The 21,476-nt window shown below is 40.9% G+C and overlaps 2 protein-coding genes across 2 annotated transcripts in view; one reads left to right on the forward strand and one right to left on the reverse strand.

Annotated features, from left to right (window-relative positions):
- The window catches only part of LOC139917391 (tripartite motif-containing protein 16-like), a 2,752-nt gene extending 2,618 nt beyond the window's left edge, over positions 1 to 134 (forward strand). Inside the window, exon 1 of the mRNA XM_071906504.2 lies at positions 1 to 134. This exon is cut by the window's left edge and continues 2,618 nt beyond it. The gene's annotated coding sequence lies outside the window, so the exon portion shown is untranslated.
- An 8,570-nt stretch (positions 135 to 8,704) lies between these two features.
- LOC139917389 (receptor-type tyrosine-protein phosphatase N2-like) overlaps positions 8,705 to 21,476 on the reverse strand; it is a 186,661-nt gene continuing 173,889 nt past the window's right edge. Inside the window, exons 19-21 of the mRNA XM_078287538.1 lie at positions 19,436 to 19,500; positions 13,328 to 13,401; positions 8,705 to 8,776 (exon numbers count right to left, since the gene is read on the reverse strand). Of these exons, the coding sequence (XP_078143664.1) occupies positions 8,705 to 8,776; positions 13,328 to 13,401; positions 19,436 to 19,500 (211 nt within the window). The remainder of the gene's footprint in view (positions 8,777 to 13,327; positions 13,402 to 19,435; positions 19,501 to 21,476) is intronic.

Genomic DNA, 21,476 nt, shown 5'->3' on the forward strand with positions numbered 1-21,476 from the left:
ACAGTATAACTGAGCCGATTTCCCCCTAAAACACAACAAAGTGCAGTCTTCATGTTTAGAGCAGATGTGGAATCAAAAGTCAAATGAAGCAGCAGTGTTACCAAAGAAGAAACACTAGTGAAGATGGAAAGAATGAAGGACTTCTAAATAGTTTTACTGTTCAATTTTCTACAAGCCACTTAGAAGTTTTTGGAACTTTATTTTAAAATGTTGCACTTAAAAAAGTGAGGGGGGAATAAGGGAAGAGAGAGATTGATCCTAAATTTAACTATTCCTTATGTATTTGTCATAATCTTCACTTCATATTGTAAACGAGAGCTAAACACACACTGCCTCTTTCAAACCGCTCCTCTTCCTGGAATAAAGCAAAGCCTGATAACTCCTCCCTCTTCTTCCTTGTCTCAAACACAGCCAGTTCCAATACAATACAATATAATATAATATAATATAATATAATATAATATGATATAATATAATATAATATAATATTGAGTCTTTCAAAAGTATATATATATGTATTATTACATGTATACATGTATTCTATATGTATTCTGTTTAAAGAAAATATTGATTATTGATTATTGTTATCATTGCGCAGCTAATTATTACATTTAATGGGGATTATTTTACTTTTTCCATTACTGCACACTGGTGGCAGTGACAAGGCAGAATCAGAGGGGGTGTAGCAGAAGGAAAACCACTTTCTGGGGCTGCAATACAAAACACAAACAGTCACAAACAACACTTCCATGTTGATTCTTTAATTTGAGACCGCTTGGCCAATAAGCGTTGGTTAGCTCTAATGCTGGGGGTGAAGACGTGTCAGAAAAACAAATCTCTGAAAATTGTCAGTAAGTGGTCATGAAAGCTGTGGTATTAGGGGATGTTGGAACTGAATTCATTTAAAAAACACAAAAATATCTGATAGCTGCATATTCACTTAAAGGTCCCATATTCTCCACTTCCCAGTGTTTTATTTTGTGTCTTGAGGTCCATTCAAAGCTGTGTGTGTGGTGTCATGAACCAAAAACACTCCCAATCCATTTTTCCACGTTCATTTTCCAGCATCTCTCTGAGCCTTACCAAGAACAGGCTGTTTCTGTCGCCGTGTCTTTAAGGCTCATTAATATTAACGACCCCTCTGTTCTGATTGGCTAACCGTTTCAAGAGTGAAACGTGAGACGCCGCGGCCCGGCGGCTACAGGTAGGGAAAACTCTCCGGTAATAAACGATGACAACCGCTCGACCGCTTTGAAAAAAACACTTTGTTAGTCTATTATTTCTTACAGAAATGCTAATGAGCGAACCTTTGTGACGCCACAAAGTTACGGAAGTCCAAACGGCTCGTTTAGAGGCTCGCTTTTCTAATATGGATTGTGTGGATTTAGTTTTGATACTTTCACCATGTTTAGATAGACCATCCAACTCCTTTATCATCACAGAGGGGAGTCCTGCTTTACACCATATGGGACCTTTAAGGTGTTTGCAGACTGTGCCATTTTGTCTATCTATCAAAAAATATAATACACGTTATCTAAAATGATGGATTACATTTGTCTATGCAGCGGTATTTCTCTAAGCTGTTTTTAATGGATTTTAAACAACAATAGGAGCCTATGGTTTCTGGGAGAACAGCAGGTGCTTCTGACTGTGGCAAATTCATCATTCGTTCATTTTTTAACCTTAACTCCATATATTGGTCCTCATTAATAGATGCTATGAGACGGCACCATGTCTGTCTACTCGCTCTGTGTCTCGGAGACAGGCTGTGAGAAGTCCCAAAATTCACCCGGCGATGACGTCAAAAAAAAAGCCACGCCTGCGAAATGTGATACAAGTGTGAAACCCCATTCAATCTCTATGAGGAAAAGAATAAATCAACATTTTCTGTGGTTTCTTTTTCTGTGTTCTAATAATTTATGTGAAATGTATATGGTGTAAGTGATTTGTCGTTAACTTGTCAAACAACAGCAAGATCTTTTAAAAAAAAAAGTGTCAAAATGCTAACATGACTCCTCTCTTGAATGGAAGTTTGCACGGAAGTTTGCTAGCTTGTTAGCATTTTGTGACTTGCAGAAAAAAAAAACATTTTAATGATAATGCAGTTCTTTGATAACTGTGAAAAGGTAACGACAAATTATTTACACCATATACATTTCACATAAATTACGCCATTCTTATCGATTCCGCCATTATGAGAATGTTTTTCAGGAATGGGAGGGGGAGCGCCGCTTTTAAACGGCGAGGGAGGAGACGAGCTAGTTTAAAAAAAAAAAAGAAAAGCTGCCGAATGGAGCGGGAGGAGCTTCGTTCAGGAATCTGACAACAAGCTTTAGAAAAGAGGTGGTGTGGATATTGGTTTATATCATTATGTCTCAGTGAAATCTCTCCCATAGCAGACATTCGTTTCAGGATTGGTTATAAGGTCTGATATCGCTTATTGCAGGTTTGAGTTACCATATATCAAATTGCATGACAGATGTGATACAGGCTGTTAAGATGTAGCCTGGTAAGACCGTCCTGATCACGTGACCTCACATTCTGTTTCGCTCCACGGATCAGTCTGGACTTCCTGCCGCCCACATCGATTTCAGTGGGCGGGAGCACTTGCCTTGACAGACAAACTCCTTCAGCCAATCAGCGAATCCAAATTCAAATCCAGTCGGAAGAACGGCGAAAACGTCTTTTCCGCCGAGAAACTCCGCTAGTGCGTACTCTTGTTCTTGTTTAATTGTTGTTATTAGAGTCTATTTCTGCAATAACTGCACTTACGACTGTGTTTACTCTACTAACGTTAATGTTACCGCTCGTTGCTTCGGGAGACGCCGTTACTGTTTTGCCAGCGGCGGCCTGTATTTCACGTCATCAACTACGACGCAGTCCCTGATTGGCCCGGTTACATTGTAATTTCAGGAAATCGATGCGGGCAGCAGGAAGTCCAGACTGATCCGTGGAGCGAAACAGAATGTGAGGTCACGTGATCAGGACGGTCTTACCAGGCTAGTTAAGATGTTCATGTCAGGCCAAACTACTGTACGAGATCTACGCTCATGGTCCATGCAGACCCGTTCTTCAGCTGCCTCGCTCTGCTCTGCCTCCACCCGGCTGCTGTGGGCTTCCACACAGGAGGGTGGGAGCTGCAGTCTGCGTGCAGCGCCACGTGAAAATACAACACTTCGAAATAGAGAGACACTCTAAATCTACTTATATGACTCATCATCCGAGCAGGCGGCGTCTCGATCGATCGATTTCCCCGCTTCCTCCTCTCTAAGTCAACACAGCCGGACGGCAACACTAGCTTATGTACCGAGAGCATTTTCCCCACAATCAATACGGAGCTGCTGTTTCGCCTGAATAAGCACTCTGAAACAGCTATTCATCCACTCAGCTCCAGCTAAACGTACGCCGGTTGAATAACAATGCGAGGCTGGTGTCATAACTACGCGTTAAAGAATTATCAAGCGATTTCATGTCGGATGCAGAAAGAGCAGAAACTCAAGCAGCGGGTCGCTCTCGGTGCGTTTAAAGCAGTCGCTATAGGACTTTGGATGATCAATCTATCGGAAAACGTCGGTGCTTTGATAAGTGTTCTGGGGCTGAACCGCTCTTGCTCTCCTTCTTTTACTCTCTTTTTTTTTTTCTTGTGCCATACTCGGTGTGAAATGTCTGTTTTTGTGCCTGTAAATAAATGTTATTGCTGCTGTCTCGGCCAAGTCTTCCTTGATAAGAGATCTTCAACCAGGATAAATAAAGGTTGAGGAAAGAATGATGTCGGTTTGAAGGTTTGTGGGTGGGGAAAGTGACCGAGTGACGCTGTCCGCTTCAGCCCTTGAGCAAGGCACTGAGCCGCCGGCTGCTCGGTGTGGGACTGTGGGAATGTGAAGCTGGAAAAAAGCCTGGAGAGCTCAGCTGGCTTTACCTGGATAAATCAGGGTTTCAGGTTCTAGGTTCACGGATTCAAAAAGCAAATGGAATGACAGCGACAGAATAAGAGTATAAAACAATTCTGTTCGTAAAGGAAAAATCCACCCTAAAGCAATTAAACACTTAAAGGAATAGTTCACCCAAAAATGAAAATTCAGCCATTATCAAATTCAATAAGTGAGCACCCATATTCATGTTTGATGTCATAATAATAATGAAAAACCACTAACAAACTTTACCCGATTTTCTACTGGCATGGGGGTGAGTAGATAATGGCTGAATTTTCATTTTTTGGGTGAACTATTACTTTGATGTACCTTGCATTTCCTGGGTACATTTTATCGTTTTGTGTTTTTTTTCTTCTCCCTGTGGAGAACCACATGCTGACACTGTAACATCATGTCCAGATATTTCCAGTTTCGGAACAGCAAATGTCAAAGCTTTCATTTATTGCGTATAGCTTTTGTCAATATTGTGTTATATCAAGGGAAAAAAGAGAAGCATAAATCCAAGGCACTCTCCTGTGTATAAAGTTAAAAAAAACCTTTATTTAACCTTGGCTATTTCATGTTAAAATGTTTTAACATTTTGGTGTGTTTTCTAACATTTTAGCATGAAATAGCCAAGGTTAATAAAGGCTTTTTAACTTTATACAGAGGAGAGGATTTTTTCCCCTCTACATATGGACTCCCCACATGTCCAATGGGAACCTCCACTGAACACGTTTGAAGCCCATTCAGCGTTCCTCTTCTGATCAACATTGTGTTATATCAATCGGTGATATAAAGTGGCAAATCGTTCATTTATATGAAAATGCTGCGGATTATTCCTTGAAGTAATGTGAAAGAAGAAAATGGGAGAATCTACTTGTGTTTCTGTATCAAACCGGCGCAGCATCCTAAAAGTTAAGAGAAGGAAGCTTGTAAGTGTAAAAGTCACCGGTTTGAATTCCCAGACTGGCTGAGAAAATGTGGGAAACTGGATGAGAAATGCTCACTTCTCAGGGCTGAAGTGCCGCTGAGCAAGGCACAACCTCCAACCAGCTCCAGCCAGCCAGCGTCCGGGTCTGAGAGCGGAAACGTGTGAATGTGCCGCAGGGCGATGTGCGCTCAGCGAACTTTCCCTGATTTAAAATGCGGTCCGGTGTTCGGAGCCGTATAAAACAGATGTTTCACCGCCCACCCAGATGGTAAAAATGATTGGGTATAATTATGTCCTATAAGCGGAAGTTTCATGTTGAAAAAAACAACAACTCACAAGTCAAGTTTGCAATACAATACTCCATTGACAATGGGACTTTATTCACAAGAGTAGTTTTCACCGATAGAACAAAATATCTTCTGTTGTTTTTTGGTTAGATATGTACAGAGAATTAATGCAACAGACCAGCCATCTATTGATACTTGATGGATTGTGTGAAAGAAGAAAACAGCAGAGGGGATGTGACCTACTAAGCATACTCACTGCAAAAAAAAAGGCTCATTTTAACAAGTCGCTTCGTTGTGACTCCTGAATTCTTACTTTTCTTAAAACAAATGGAAAATGGAGGCCAGTGGGGTGAGAAAACTTCACTTGTTTCCAATGCAGTTTCACTTATTTTGGGGAATTTTCTTAAAATAAGTGACAATATCTGCAAAAAAGGCTTGATTTTAAGATTTTAAGATTCCCTTCTACATTAAACAACCCGTTAAAAGGATTATCTCTTGCAGCATGCTTCAATTTATTGATGGGAAAATGGAGTCAATTCCAACATGATGCCAGCGCACTAACTAGCTGTGCTGCAAGCTGTGCTGTCTTCCAACCAGCTTCAACCGTCTGCTGTGCAACTCAGAAAAACATACTATGTTTATAATCCTTGGCTTTTGCACTTTTAAGGTCTTCGGAGCATCCTGTGCAATAAATACTCAGAAACAAAGTAATACATAGCTAAAACAAGACTTGTTCGCTTGCTAAGAGTTTTACTAAGATCTTCTTGAGGCCACAGGAAAGTACAGCACACTCATCTGCTGAATAAATAGCCATGCACTAGTAGCATAGTAGTCATATCATTGGCGATTCAAATAAGATTTGACATACAAAACTAGAATTCAATGGATAGAACATTTAAAACTGAAGCACGACAGTCATTTGAGTGGTTTAAGTTGACTACACAACTTATGAGCTGGTTTCCCAAAATCAACTTTACACTAAGGACATGTTCACACTAAGAATGTTGACAGAGGTTTACTTGAATTCTGCAGTGTTTCCTCCTTTAGTTCAGTCTGTTTGTCCAGGTGAGAACGATGACCTTTGAACTCTGGTGACACAGAGAGTCTCAGTCCTCTAACAAGAGAACCGCGGTGCGGTTCGTTAGGAGTGAGAACGTAATCCAACCAACTACAGGAAAACACCACAAAACACAAGGGATTATGGGTAGAAGGAGACGGATGTTGACATCTGATAGCCAGCAGTTCCTCATGCTTGGAAAGCCTAGCAGAACTAAATGAAGTCTGGACTGATGCTCATATTCAGCTATTTCTTCATGTGTTCTTAACTGGTATGAACACCACAGAAGAAGAGACAGACAAGTCCATCATGTTAGATAAAGTTACAGGAACTGGAATCAGATTATTTTGACTCTCTAACTTGGCAGGATGACAGGTCACCAAAACTCTGTCCAATAAATGAGCTACTAGTGAGTCATGTGACTTTTGTTTACAAGTCCTGACTCACTTGTAATTGGACAGTTTGAACCTAAATTAACCAAATATGCAAAACAAAGTCAATTTTTCCACTTCAGGTTCAGACCAAAGAAAACAAACTGTAGATGTGAAGTTGGTCTTTGCTCCATTCACTTACAACAGAACAGAAATCCACTTAGTTTGAAGTTGGTTTTGGGAAAGCCAGCTCAGCTTGTTTCCTCAAACTAGTTTTCAATGCAATACAGGTTCAGCTACTGTACGGATACAAGTTAGCCATTTATGCTACATAGAAGAACTGCTATTCAGAAGCAAAACTAGCATTTTTCATCGCAATAACACTAGTCAGAAACACTTTATTTTACAAAGGCCTCATTCCAGTCTACTACTGTGTATTAAGCTATGGAAACACCTGTATGTGCTGCCCTCAAATTATTCAAGACGACATTCTCAGATCTAACACATGCTTCAGTATTTGTTGTGAGATTTTCATTAAGTGCTAACACAGTATTATTTTACATTTGCAATGCTTTTACACAGATTAACACACAGGTTAACACACAGTGGGAGTAAGGCCAATGTAAAATGAAACGTTACACACTAGCCTTGCTTCCAGGTGTGGAGACGTTCACCAGTCCATCTACTGTTTTTTATTAAGGCAGACATGAGTGTAATTTCACTGACAAGCCACAATATTGGTTGTCCACAATAGATAACAACTCACTCTAAGTTTCAGTTTGAAGAAACACAATATTGCTTCTAAGATAACTAGGATAATAAAAATGACACGTTGCAAAAACATCTTAGGTTATTTCACCTCATATCAGGTCTTACAATCTTGAGTTTGTTGTAAAATAAGTGGAAAAAATACCAACGGAGTGAGAGAATTTCCCTTTTTTCAACTTATTTGAGGATTTTTCTTAAAATAAGTAGAGATATATGACTTATTTTAAGGCATTACCACTTCATCCTTCAAACAACAATGCATTAGCAGTTTATTTTTCCACTTACTTCTAAGAAAAACAAGATCTTAAGCCTGAATAGGAGATGAAATTGCTTGTTGAGACATTTCTCACTGTGCAGTTTGTGTCATATCTACCAGATCGCCCAAAACTGGGCGTTGATGAGTTACATGGTGATACTTTAGCGTTCTGCATGAGAAGACAAAAGAAAGCATGGCACTGAAAATCAGACGCAAATACGACTTTATGATACAGACATGATGACCGACATTGTATATACACACACACACACACACACGCACACACACACACACACAATCCAAACGAAGATCAGCCAGGGGCGTCAGTTCAGTAAAGCATAAGGTTTGGCAAAGTCTCTGCATCTAATATCACCGAAATTTATGACTAATAATTGACAACAAATACATATTTTATAACTGTGATCCAGATCAACATTTTATTTATGGCTTCCAAATCGATTTCTGGCAATTTTCTCTCCATTATAACACTAAAAACTACAAGCCACACCTTGTTACACCTAACTGACGCCCAGCAGATCAACGCTCATCTAGAAACAAAAACTGTGACAGATATACTCGTAACAGAACAGAGAGAAACATGTTTTTTTTTTCAGTCTATAAATGTCACTTTGGAAAACAGGCTGCATGGATCATTACAATAGAAGGAAGGTCTATCTATATACATGATGAGGATCGCTTCAACGGTTTCCTGGCACAATGTTCGCAAAGATGGAAGGAGAGGGAGAGGAGGAGGAGATGGAAGTAGAGGAGACGAGAGGAGAAAGGAGGAGACAACGAGGGGAAGAGAGGAGGAGATGAAAGGACGAGAGAGGAAGAGATGAAAGGAGAGGGGGAGGGATGAGTGGCGGGTTGAGGAGGAGACGAAGGGAGAGGAGAGAGGATAGGAGGAGACAAAAGGAGAGGGGAGGAGACAAGGCAGAAGGCGAAAAAGGAGGAGACGAAAGAGGAGAGGGAAGGATGAGAGGGGAGATGAGGAGACGAGAGAGAAGGAGACAAGAGGAGGAAACGGGGAGAGAGGAGGAGGAGGAGACGAAAGAGGAGAGAGGGAGGGATGAGAGGGGAGAAGAGGAGGAGGTCCGTCAGGAAGAGGCGTGGCTTCCTACTGTGGAAGAGCTTTCAAAATGGCGTTCACCTCCTCCGCCACCGCCGTCAACGCAAACTCAAACTGATCCTGCAGAGAGGGACAGAAAGAGGAGGAGAAAGTGAGAAACAGAAACAAAGCACTGGGCAGATTGAGAGTTTTTGTTTCCATTCATTGTTTAATTTTCAATTCCCCTGAAAGTCTCGGTGCGGCACGCCAAGCGCTCCCATTACTGCTGACCAATCACAGCCTCTGGATACTCAGTGTGCATCATGTGACCACAGTTCAGACGGAGAAGCAGCAGAGAAACCGTTCATAGATCTTTCAGCTGTGGAAGAATGGAGCGTCGAGCAAAGTGGAAAAGAACAAATCGACCCGACATTAGAGAGGAAAATCTCTAAAAAGTTTTCATTCCTAAAAGTGGAGATCAACGTCTGGAGACACTTTGATTTGACACCAGATGACAAACTAGTCCAGATTCTGTGCAAAGACTGTCTTCGGGTTGTAGCTGCAACCCAAAGTAATAAAACAGTAATTATTTATTATTTGAATTTTGAACATAAGGATGCAGAAGAGGTTCTTGCAGTCAGCGGGCGCAAATACAGGCTGTGAGAAATACTGCAGTGAAAACAGTGTAATATAATAATCTTGTATCATGAAATGAGACAAATATTTGTGAGTAATAATTGTGGATCAAAATATTTAGCAAAATAATCAGTATTATAATTTTTGCCATCGTGTGTATGTCCTGCTGAACCTGCTGAAGCCCTTCCTGCTCACTCTGCAAGCTTTAAAATCTATTCTACTCTAAAATGCTAATTGACTGGTAAAAGACAATATAAGTGGACAGTATATGCATATAAATATATACTGTACATGTTTATATGAGTATTTATACTGTGTCTGTCTGCACTAAACCTCACAGTGTGTGCAACGTGTGTATATATATATATATATATATATATATATATGTGTGTGTGTGTGTGTGTGTGTGTGTGTGTGCCCTAAACCTGGCGGTGTGTGTGTAATGCGTGGGTGAAAATACACTGCAACTCATGACAAGTTTCATCTTGATCCAGCCTTATCAACCTCACTTCAGGATATTTTTAGTCAAATTATCTCTCTGTACTGACAGATAATGGCGCTAATTTCAATGAATTTCACTTTATTCATGTCTGTTTGACTTCTTCCAAGAAATCATCATGAAACAATTAAAATGTTGAGATAAGAAACTTATTAAAGACAATTTCCCTTGTTTCAAGCAAACGTCTGGAAACCAGTTACCTGATCCTGAAAAAAGGGAAATTTATTGCAGCAACTGGACTGAAAATATCCTGGAATTAATCTGGATACAAAATAAAAGTCTGGATACAAAATAAAAGTCTGGATACAGTCTTGGATACCCAATTCAGACTGAGTCTCAAGTCTAAATGTAGATTAACAAGTCAAGTCCAAGTCAAGTCCATGTCATTAATGTCAAGTCTCAAGTCTAAATGTAGAACAGCAAGTCAAGTCAGAACAAATCAAGAGTCCAGTATCAATTTAATATCTTAAAGAAAACTAAATATCTAGGACTTTTCAATGCAATATGGTTTTAATAGGATAAAAACTTGGTAAGAGCATCATGAGTTTGATTTCTATAATCAGTTTCAACTTCAATAAATTCAATCATTCCATACAAATTCAGAAAACAGAATTTAAATTCAGTCGTCCGCTGGAACAAATCTCATCACTTTCAATCTAAGTCATTTACACAAACACAAGATCTCAAGTCAAGACTTTAGAAACCTTTTCAAGTCATCAAAGTACAAGTCAGAGTCAAGTCCCAAGTCACCAGAACCCAAGTCAAGTCAAGTCTCAAGTCTTCTCTTCATGCATCAAGTCTCAAGCGATTAAAACTGTGACTCGAGTCCAAGTCATGTGACTCGAGTCTCCGCCTCTGCTGACCACACAGGGTTTCTACACACTTTAAATTTCCAAATCTGGACAAATGCATGAGCTAAATATGTAACATGTAAATATATATATAAGTTCAAGTTTAGGTTTATTTAAGGTGACGCCTCGACACACCTTACATACAACAAGCATCAAATAACAAGAAAGTCATCTGGTAGAATATGAAAAAAGATAAATGAGGAAATAAATACATGTAGGAAATAAATAGATGTAGAGAAAGTAAAACATAAAATATACTGTAGGTTTAGTTAAGACAACAGTGGAATAATACCAGAATGAACGCAAGACAGAACAAGTGATTTTAAAATCTGTGTATTGCCAAAGTGAGAAAATTTGGGTTTTAAGACTGTACTTGAACGCATCAGAGGGATTTGCCTCTCTGGCTGAAACAGGAGGAGCGTCCCACAGAAAAGCGGCACATGTGTACTGTACATATGGCATTTAGGAACTGAGCTTGTCGTATCCAGCCGGCCCGTAGCTGCTAAATATCCAGCCGAGTCTCTCAGAGCAGCTGCTGGACGCCGGGGGGAGCCTCGCTGTGCTTCCCCTCATCCGCCCCGCCCTCCGTCACTGTCAGCCGCACAAATTAAAGCTGCGGGCCGGCGAGGCCGCTGACCGCCGGGGGGATCGATGTGTGCGGGACGCCGGGGGAGAGAGAGAGAGAGAGAGCCGTGACAGCCGCTCGCTCCCTCGCTCGCTCGCTCAGGATACACGGTTTAATAAAGCGGGGATCGATACGGCCGATGTTTTACACGCGGCCGGCTTTTCTCTCCAATTACGTTCACAGATCACTCGGTAATTGAAGTTTCCCGACGCCGTTTGACGGGGAATAACTCCGGTTGTTTTAGGTAAAGCTCCGAGTCCATTTGCATGTGTGATTGAATGAGTGTGTGATGAAAGAGAGTAGCGTGTGTGTGTGTGTGTGTGTGTGTGTGTGTGTGTGTGGAATAAATCCCTTTGTGTGTGTGTGGTTTATGTGAAGAGTTTGACTACAAAACACTACAAATGCATCTGCGGGAAAAAATAAAAGACTTATTCATCACTCAGTAGGCTATCTGTCAAATATAGAAGAGCCAGTGTGTGAAAATGTTAACGCTTTGCCAACCAAGAACTTAAAATTATCTTCCATCCTTTAAAATTTGCCAGAATCTAAGTGTTTTATTTTTGTGATTTTTATCATTTTGTGAGAGTTTCACATTGAGGAGTAAAACTCTTCATGCGTTCTTGCAATCATTTCATAAAAATAAAAATATTTTTTGTAGTTTTTGTACTTTTAGGATATTCTACACAGTTTATAAATTTAGCTGCTGTTGTTATCCAGAGTGACTTAAGACTGCAACTGTAGAAGCCATTTAGCAATACACAGCATGTGATGTAACTTCACCCAGATGGCAGGTAATGCTGGTAGTTTCAATAAATTTCACCTGATTCACGTCTGTATGACCCATTCTCCTCCAGGTAAACTTATTACCACACAGTTAAAATGTATAGAAAGAACGCTACATTTACATATCAAATCAACATGATTTTAATTTTGGCTCGTACACTGAAAAAACTGACTTAGTTATTTTATCTTGTCTCCAGACTTATCAAGCTTATTTTACGATTGTTTTTAGTGAAATCATCTCACTGCACTGGCAGATCATTTTACCGGTTTCAACAAATTTGATAGGAAGGAGAATGTAGCTTGTTTAAGGACATTTCCTTAGTAAAAGTGAAATTGTCTTGGAGGAAGTTTATTGTTTCCAGATTTTCTTCATTGTTTTATGATGGTTTCTTGACAGAAGTCATATTGACATGAATCAAGTATGAAATTGATTGAAACCAGCATATACCAGCATATCATGAAATAAGCTGATAGGTCTGGAAACAAGATGAAATCACTGGACAGCTTGTCATGTTTTGCAGTGTGCAGCTAAGATGGCTCATACACCTAAAACTTTTGCTGCTGTTATCCTGGGAGGCATTCGTCCAGATTATCATGATCCATTCCAACTCCATGTGTATTCCTCTGTGATCTGAGCCCATCTGACTATAATCCCCATTCAATTACATTTTGGCGATCGATTGATCTCGCCTGATGCGGAGGAATGAGTCCTAAAAATTGCAAATCCCATCCATCTTGCAGTCTGGCCTCAAGCCAAAGACCAGCAGCCACTGCAGGACTTTGAGTTGAAGTGAAGCACCACTGGAGGCGCTGTACGCCTGGTGGGCAGAGACACCGCTCGCAGGTTCGATCCCAGCAACGGTCAACGATGAAATATCAAATCCAAGTTTTGGAGAGAACGAACCTCTCAAGAAAGAGAACAGAGAAGCAGCTTCACAGTTTGAGACGGACTGTGAGCTTCACATCGCACCTGATCAATGAAGACGCACAGCTGGTACTTTTCTATTTCAACTGGCTCGGTTCTATAGAATATACTGTAAAAAATCTCCATCCTAACAAGTCATTTAGTCTTTTATTAGAGTCCTAAAATGGTAATTTTCTTAAAAGAAGACGTGAAAAAATCTGCCAATTTTTGCTCGTTTTAAGAAAAAAAAAAAAAAGATTTTAAGACACAATATAAGACTTAATGACATGTTGAGATGAACATTTTTGCTCCCCAAGCATCCATGTTCTCCCTGCCAACACATCAAAAGGTTTCCATTTTCTTCAAAAAACACAGTGTGTCAGGGTGTAGGTACCTTGGTCTGGACCATCCCCGGCCTCTGGTCCCTTAGGTGCTCCAGGGTGGCTGCAATATCAATCTCCTTGGCACCTACCACACACACACACACACACACACACACACACACACACACACACACACACACACACACAACACAAATAAAAAAGGGTTGGATTGTATTCAAAGCGGCAGCAAGATAATCCAGCTAACATCTGTCAATCTGGTGTTTTATACCGACTCCCTTTGGAACAGCAAAGCCTCTGAAGGCGATTACATTCATCCTCTTTGTACACACACACACACACACACACACACACACACACGTTGACTCTACAAACAACGCTAGGTGGTGTTTTGTTGTCAGGATGAAAAAGATGAGGCGGGAAAAGGAAAGTGTTGGAGAGGACTTTGCGAGGAAACAAGAGTGTGAAATCAGAGGCTTTATGAGAGAAACACGGGATCTTAAAGCCCGACGGCTGCTTTGATAGTCTCCCTGTAGCCTTTGAGCTCGGTGAGGTAGCCCACCCAGCGCTCTGCCAGCCCTGCCAACACTGGGATGGTGAGCGGGGGGTGGGGGGGGGGGGGTGAGGGGGGGGGGGGGGGGTCCTTGCCCAGTTAGCTTGCCAGTCAGCCTGTCTGTGTGCCAGACTGGCATGACGCCCCCCGGCTGAAGACAATATGCCTGCCTATGGTCGGCTTTACTGACTGAATATACCAACACAACATGATCTCATTAAAAGTCGTGAAATAAGCATGAACGCTGAAAACAGATTTACATGCTGTGGAAAATGATGTCCCTCCACCAGAAACTGGATTCTGTGAAACATGAATTGGACATTTTAAGCTAAAGGTTGGCTGAAGTAAAACAACTTGGTTCGGGTTTGGGAAATAAGAATAAGAAAAACTTTGATAGAAATTCCCTTCCACAACACCCTGACTGTCACTGAGCTGCTGCACTGTGACTCTACTGCCTGTTTATAGTCGTGTCTCCTTCATGGAACCGTTTCATGCTGGGAAAACTGAGTTTTAACACTTTGCGTGCCGCCAACACGTAATTTAGCGTTAACAAGTCGCGTTCATTTTGTGTATTTGAGTGAGATCAGGTTGGAAACGCAGATTACATGTTGTGGACACAAATTATGTGAAGATTACGTTCCTCCATCATGAACTGGATTATGAATTCGATCGATTTCACCTGTTCAGCACATGAAAAGTTTAACGGTTTAAGTTTAGGCAAGTAAAACAACTTTGGTTAAGGTTTGAGTTAAGGTTTTGGTCCTAAATAATTTTACATTTATTTCAATTTTTCACAGTAGAAAGCATCTTGTCATGAGTTGGGAATTGAACCCGGTCGTCGGAGCAGAAGGTAAATGTCTCCTCCAGCTGATACTTTTGTAGTGGAAAAACGTATTTCTCCGACTTTTTGTGCACAGAGCACGAATTTGCATTTTAAGACTCATTTCACAACATTTCCAGGCGATCAGGTTTGAAAACTGGCAGCATGTACGATAACGTGCAAAATAGTTTAAACCACCAAGATGACAGTTTTCAGCCAGAGGTTTCCAGCTGTTAGTTGACAGTGAAGCAGGACTTAATGATGTTTAGTCAAGACTGTGAGCAGGATGGAGTGTCATCATAAAGTTGCCATGAACATTGATTAACAGCTGAAAAAAGAGTACTCATACTCCTTTATCCCGTGATCTGATCATAATAATTATTATGCGATTTAATTGCTGTATGACAAAATAAATGTAGTGTGAAGGAGACTCAAGTGTTGTCATGGGAACTTGTATTTTTACATTCATTCCACTAACCCATTCATACATTCATGTGAGCATTGTTGTCTTTTATGTTTTTATTGTGAGCCAATTTCCCCTTTTATCATATCTTATGTTATCTTATATAGTCACAATGTGCTTATAAAGTGATTATGATGCCTTATAATGCCTTATAAGCACTAATTTAAGCAAACTCTATACTGTCTGGTGTCTGGTAAGTTGATCTACTGTACAGGTGACCATCTTAGGGAAAGAAAAAGACAGGAGGAGAGAGGGAGAGGAACGACAGGAGTAGAGAGTGGGAAAAAGAGGCAGAAAGAGAGAGAAAAGAGACACAAAGAAAGAGAGAGGAAAATAAGACAGAAACCGGAAGACTAGAAATAAAAGATCTTAGAAAGAAAATAACTATCAAAGAGAGAGAGAGCGACAGAAAGACAAGGGGAAAAAGACATTTTGGACAGAGAGAAAGAGAGAGGAGAGAGGGAGAAGAGAGGGAGAGGAGGAGACACCTCAAAGAAAGAGAGAGGCAGCTGAAGATCTAGAGGAGAAAAAGAAAGAGAGAGAGAGAAACATTTCCAAGAGAGCGGTGCGAGAAACAATTAAATTCACAAAGAGCGAGAGAGGGGGAAAAAAAAGAGAAAAGAAAATAGATTTAATTTGTTTTCCGTACGGCCGCCTCCCTCCTCCTCCCCCCCTCCTCCTCCTCCCCCTCGTCCTCCTCCTCCTCCTCCTCATCCCCCCCCCCCCCCCCCCTCCTCCTCCGTCCTCATTCTGACGAAACAAAAAGCGCAAACGTTTTCTTTACATTTTTTGTTTTGACACATAATAATACTTCTCTTTCTTGCCCGTCACCAAGAGGAAAATGAATGGCGGGAGAATCGCTCATTCACACCATTTTCTCTTTCTGCTGAACAGGTTTTGTGATTTTTTTTTTTTTTTTTTTCACTTTACTCAAAAACACAATAGACTCCTTTGCAGCCAGGAAAGCCGCCACACAACTCGCTGCTGCTTTAGGTTTTTTTTTTTTTTTTTTTTTGAGGACTTAACAAGCCGAGGGCTATTGTGCAGCTTCTGATAAACCTCAAAACGGACTAACGGCATTAAAAAAAAAAAAAAAAAAAAAAAAAAATCGCCTTATTTGAGCCTTTCCCTCTCTCTCTCTTCAAGAAGGAGGTGGTGGAGAAAAAAAAAAAAAAAAAAAAACCCGGCCTCATTTTGAGCTTCTCTCCTCGGCAAGACTCTCGCTTCAGGGTGGAGGTCGAGGAGGTGGATGGGGGGTGGGTGGGAGGGAGGGGTGGAGAGGGGGGGGGGGGGGGGGGTGTCTATAGAAGAGGAGAAGGAGGAGAAAAATAAAAAAGAAAGAGAGAGAAAGCTGCGGGCCCTTGAGGAGGCCGTGAAAGAGCCGCGAAAGCCCCGAAGCCGAGCGCCGGGCTCACCAGCTGGACCTGGGAACGAACCGAAAGGAACGGAGCGGAGCTGAAAGGCTCTCCGGCTCTCGATGGGTTTCACTCCATTCTTAAGATGAAGAGGAGGGAGGAGGGGTGGAGGGAAGAGGAAAAAAAGGAGAAGGCAAAAAAAAAAAAAAAAAGCCCCCCCCAAAAAAAAAACGTGAGAACCCCACCAATACCTCCTCAACCCCTGCAACACCAACGCCATAATTCTCGGTCGGGACGAATTTACAATTCATTCCTTGGGAGCAAAAGAATGGGAATGGGGAGAGGAGGAACAAGAATGGAGGAGAGGATGGAGGGAAGGAGGGGGGGGGGGGGGGGGGGTTGGAGTAATTTGGTGTCTGAGGAGGAAGAGGAGGATGAGGAGGAGGAAGAGGAGTCTTTGATCAGGCTGAAGAAGCTGCAGACGGACAAAAAAGGGGGATGAAGCCTGTTTATCTGTGGATTACAGTTTACACACCTTTTATATTCTGACATGAATCTTTATGATAGAAATAAATTCACAGTTTACACTACCAGTCGACAGTCTGGACCCACCATGTTTTCTCATTCTCTTAAAGCCATTTTGATCTAAAGGCTTCTGCTTAAACGCTTGAAATTAGTTTCTTAGACAAATATAAATAGTGAAGTTGATCCTATGTATGAATTTCTTTCCAAAGCCTTTTTCCTTTCCATCAAGGCAAAGGGCGGCTACTTTAAAGAATCTAAAATATAAGATAGTTTTGATTTGTTTAACACTTTTTTGGTCGCTGCATAATTCCATTTGTGTCATTTCATAGTTTTGATGTCTTTACTATTATTCTAAAATGTGGAAAATAGTAAAAATAAAGAAAAATGTGGTGTGTCCAAACTTTTGACTGGTAGTGAGTATCATGTGTAAACTGATGTAAGCTATATTAAGACAGGGGTTTTTCAATGGGCTTCAATTAGTGCTTTTCTGGAAATATTAGATTTTTGTTTACTGGTGGTTTTGGTGTTTTATGTTCATCACCGACTGCAGGTCATAGTTTATCCGCCTTTTTATTTATCTCTACATCCGTGGTTGAGAGTTAATATCGCTTTACTGAGCAGATAAAGGAGAGTAGAGTCACGGTCAGTTTCCTCTCAAATAAAAAAACCCATCCACACCGAAACTAAAGAAACAAAGAGGAAAAACCAAACAGCTGTCAGGAATCTTCCAAACAGCTGACACAACATAAAGCCTCATCATCGCTGTCGGGTGGAAACCAGTTTGGTGAAGAGGATCAGCAGCTTCAAGTCTGGATTTCAGTCTTCAGTTTGGATTCGTCTTCTGATCCTCGTCATCTGGTCAGATCTACTGGGTCTCTGTTAGTGGCGATCGGACGCTCTTCTCTGTTGCAGCCTCACTGTGGATGGAGTTCAGCTGGATTTTGACATAAAAAGTAAAGTGCGGCTCTGTTTGAATGAAACCAGCACTTGGGTTTCATAAGAGTCGGTCACTTGGGATCTTTCATTTGGGAACGTTGCTCTTCGTTTGGAGGATTAGCAGCTCGGACAAAATCGACGCTGAGGACATGTTTCGCAGTGCAAAATTAGGATTCAGGATAGAGACAAAAGTATTCACCAGGGTACGGAGAGGTGACCACCGCCCCAACCCGCACCCCACCCCCACCCCCACCCTCCACCTCCCACAGGCCCCCCCCCCTCCCGTCCCGGGGCCCCGGATCACAGTGTGACAGCCTGGGAAAAGGCTCCCGATGGCCGACTGACCCTTTGATCTGGTATTAAAGACCCAGGAGCTCTTTCTGCTGCAACACTTCCCACACACACACACACACACACACACACACACACAGGCACACATATACAGATGCACACACACACACACACACACACACATATACAGATGCACACATAGACACATACATGGACACAGACACACAAACACACCCTGAGACACACATGAACACACACACACACACACACACACACATGCATGCACACACCCAGACACACACACATACATGAGTGCGCACACACCGAGACACACATACACACACACACACACACACACCAAGACACACATACACACACACACATACATGCAGACGCACAAAGAAACAAATAGATGCACAGACACACACACAGAAACCGCACATAGCACAAATGCGCACTCACACAGATGCACCCGAACAAACACCACACACACGCACACACACACACACACACCATGAAATGCACACACACAGGCAGGTCCACGTACAGAGTCTCTCTCTCTCTCTCTCTCTCTCTCTCTCTCTCTCTCTCTCTCCTTTAATGACAGGACAGGAGAGAAACCAGCAGTATGTTGCCAAAGCAGTATAGCATCAATTGAGGTATAATGTAATATATATATATATACATATATGTATATATATATACATATATGTATATTATAATGTAATAGACATTCAACAGATAACTAGCAGCAAAAAACTAGAAATATCAGCAATGATATAACAAAGAAACTTAAAAAATCAATTGAATTCTGTCTCTGTCTTGTCTCTCTCATAGACACATAATGTCATGTAAAGTATCCTTATGCTTAATCATTAATCTCTGTAATCAACTGATCAGCTATTATTTGCAATACCAAAATTAGCATCCTAATCATTCCTCCATATTGCTTTGATACAATCACTATACATTCTCATATAAATAACCACTTTGGCAATATTAATATTTTGACAGTGATGCCAATAATGCAGCTTTGAATTTGAGAGAGAACCCACTCTCTCTCTACTCTCTCTCTCTCTCTCATGCAATTTCCAGACCCTTGACTAAAGGGGGGAAAAAAACATGTTGCCATGGTAACGCCTCTCCACACAGACACCGTAAAGCAAGGGAGGATGGAGGGGGAAAAAAAAACGAACAAAAAAAAACGGTGCCGCCCACCTTTAGCCATCTTGTTGAGGACCATGTCGATCAGGATGTAGGTCCCACTTCTCCCCGCGCCGTCACTGGGTGGGCGAGAGACAAAGAGACAGAATGGAGGAGAGAGAGAGGCAGAGAGAGAGAGAGAGAGAGAGAGAGATTAATCAAATGGAACAGTTGAATTTCTCATAATTTAACATAAAAAAATATAGTTTGAGAACTCTATGCGCCATCCATTTTATGTACATTTTGTTATGATTTTGTATTTTTGTTGTAAAATATCTCTACTTTATGGACCAAGTAGCAAATCAAATTTAATGCAGTTACTGTAATTGAGTAGCTTTTTGTGCACTTGTACTCTTTTGAGTAGTTAGTTTAATTATTTTACATAAGGATGTTTTGACTGAAGCATCAGAGCTCACCATACACATCACATCAGAAACTGAATCATCGTAATTGTAAATTGGCCAACGTTCCTGTGCTGCCATTAGCCAACGGTCAGTCAGCAGAAGAGAAGTTTAATCTTTACTCAAAATATTTATAAGAATATTTTGTATATTTTTCAATTAAAAGGATCGAGCTTAAACTCTGTCCTCTCTCCCTATTTACATTGAAAGATCGTACTCTCTTTCAAAAGACAACATTCTCTTTTTGTAAGAAAGCAACATTACTTTAAGTTTACTCTGAGTAGATTATAAATGAGCTACTTTTTATCTTTACTTCAGTAGATTTTTACACCAGTAATTTAAGCGAGGCAGCACCAGTGAAATTGTCAGTTTCAGCTGGACTGGTCGATTTTGAGATGTAAAAATATTCTTTAACTACTGTAGTTTTATAAAATATACAAAATAAAGACACAGTTAATGTCGACTTGCATCAACATGCATCAAGCATATCAAGCACAAAATTAGCTAAAAACAAGCCAGAGACCCGTTAATGTTGTTGCAGTTCCTACTGTCCGCAGACAGAGGGCGACAGAGGTCACAGAATACTTAACGCACCTTTAACTAAAATTTCAGCCAAGTAACAGAACTTTTACTTCTCCTTCTGTTAGCACTCTTTCCACCTCCAACATTTCTGGGTGTCAGGGTGGGTTAGTGGATAAACTGAGCGTCCCGTAGTGGAGGTGTCACAGGTTCGACCCCTGCACCAGCTGGACGTCTCATTAAAGTCTCCTCAAGCAAAGACACCGAACCCTCTACCTGCTCCGGATGAGAAAACCACGTAAAATCGCTTATTTTTTACATCTTCAGCGAACCAAATCTAATTTTACATTTTTTTTTGTTCGCCTGTCATTTTGAATTTCACATATACAAGCTGTCACTGCTGAGCTTTTATGCGGACTAGGAAGAATTCCTTGTCGCCTCGGTGCCATTTAATGCAGATCCAAACAAATACAACACAAATACACTGTAAAAAATCAAGAATCAATAACTCTGTGACATTTATAGGCATTTTGACAGACTGGTAAGTTGGATGTGCATCTCGATTCCATTTCTGCTTGCAAAATTGTACAGTGAAGTTATGAAATTTTTCTTACAGCTCTGAACTTAACATTAACACTTTTTCCCCCTCATTCCTTTCCATATTTATACATGATGTTATTGTTTTTTTGTTTGAGCTAAGACAGATGCGACCTGACTCCAGTGTTAAGCAGGTGAGCAGCAGTCAGAGAGATTTAATATGCCGAGGTTTATGAGTCGGCTAATGCTATTTCAAGGGGATAAACAACTTCAAAGGCGTATAATTATGGAACAGAGAGAGGTTGAAGAGGTTTTTTTTTTTTGGTGAGGAATTAAATAACATCAAAATATAAACCCGTTTCTAACAGCGGCAAAGCTGTAATGTGTTTTTTTTTTTTTAGATGTAGGACGTAAACGCGTGTTCTTCTGTTCTTGAAATCAGACGGTGAAAAAACACAAACCGAACAGACAGCTGAGGCACAGAAATGAATTAAACTCTGTAATGTGTGTGGAGATGAATATTTTGGATTTCAGATTTATTTCAAGTGTTGAAAATTGATGCCCGCTCCCCCACCAGTCTGTTTCATGTTGCTGCTGTA

Source organism: Centroberyx gerrardi, chromosome 13 (genome assembly GCF_048128805.1).
Source record: "Centroberyx gerrardi isolate f3 chromosome 13, fCenGer3.hap1.cur.20231027, whole genome shotgun sequence".
In the NCBI taxonomy this organism is placed as follows: domain Eukaryota; kingdom Metazoa; phylum Chordata; class Actinopteri; order Beryciformes; family Berycidae; genus Centroberyx; species Centroberyx gerrardi.